The 1,072-nt window shown below is 49.3% G+C and overlaps 1 protein-coding gene across 1 annotated transcript in view; it reads left to right on the top strand.

The window, feature by feature from the left end:
- Positions 1 to 305: 305 nt before the first annotated feature.
- The window catches only part of EMH_0087720 (SPX domain-containing protein, putative), a gene marked incomplete at both ends in the record, with an annotated part of 2,241 nt that continues 1,474 nt past the window's right edge, over positions 306 to 1,072 (top strand). Inside the window, 2 exons of the mRNA XM_013501188.1 lie at positions 306 to 421; positions 663 to 742. Of these exons, the coding sequence (XP_013356642.1) occupies positions 306 to 421; positions 663 to 742 (196 nt within the window). The remainder of the gene's footprint in view (positions 422 to 662; positions 743 to 1,072) is intronic.

Genomic DNA, 1,072 nt, shown 5'->3' with positions numbered 1-1,072 from the left:
TCTCTTTCTCTGTCTCCTCTCTCTGTCTCTCTCTGTCTCTCTCTCTGTCTCTCTCTGTCTCTGTCTCTGTCTCCTCTCTCTGTCTCTTCTCTGTCTCTCTTTGTCTCTTCTGTTCTATCTCTGTGTCTCTGTCTCTGTCTCTTCTCTGTCTCTTTATCTCTTCTCTCTGTCTCCTTTTTCTGTCTCTTCTCTGTTTCTCTTTCTTTTCTGTCTCCATCCCTACATCCTAAGGGTTTGGATCAACCATCACCTAGGGTTTAGGGTTTAGGGTTTAGGGTTTAGGGTTTAGGGTTTATGATGCAGGTATGTCTCGGGAGTTTGCTGCTGCTCGCCGCGCTTTGCTGCTGAAGGCGGGGAGAGAAATAAAAGAGAAAAACCTGCAGCCGGTTTTGAGGGTTTGGTTCACGCGGACTTGCTTCAGGTACCCAAACCCTAAACCCTAAACCCTAAACCCTAAACCCTAATGAAACCCTAAACCCTGCTTAAACCCCAAACCCTAAACCCTCTTTTTTTTTTTCGGGGGGATCAGAACTCTTGCTGCTGAACGGGAGAGAGAGCAGCACGAACCAAACGCCTAAGCTAAAGGGTTTTCTTTTCTAGGGTTTAGGGTTTAGGGTTTAGGGTTTAGGGTTTAGGGTTTAGGGTTTAGGGTTTGGGTGCAGGTCAGAAGACGGGTCTATATTTGTGACGGTCGATGAAGACCTCCGCTTTGCGCGGAATCCACCAGACGGCGACTGCAAGGGTACCCCCAAACCCTAAACCCTAAACCCTAAACCCTAAACCCTAAACCCTTGAGAGATGTATAGAGAATATATTGAGCTCCTCTTGCAGCATTTTGGTTTCGACTTACAGGCATATCCCCGTTGTGTCTTTTTCTAGGGTTTAGGGTTTGTTGTTTCCGTTTTTGCTTTCTGCTGCTGCCGCTGCTGCTGCTGCTGCTGTTGCCGTTGCTGCTGCTGCTGCTGTTGCTGCTGCTGCTGCATGCAGGGTTTCTGCTGAACGGCGCAGCAGCACTAGCGTCTGAGGGTGCAGCACCGTTCCCTTGGGGGGTTATGGACGTCTCCCGTGTGGG

The sequence above is a fragment of the Eimeria mitis genome, genomic scaffold (assembly GCF_000499745.2).
Source record: "Eimeria mitis Houghton genomic scaffold, Emh_scaff6487, whole genome shotgun sequence".
In the NCBI taxonomy this organism is placed as follows: domain Eukaryota; phylum Apicomplexa; class Conoidasida; order Eucoccidiorida; family Eimeriidae; genus Eimeria; species Eimeria mitis.
The sequence above is the reverse complement of the archived record's forward strand: the minus strand, read 5'-3'. Positions and strand labels throughout refer to the sequence as shown.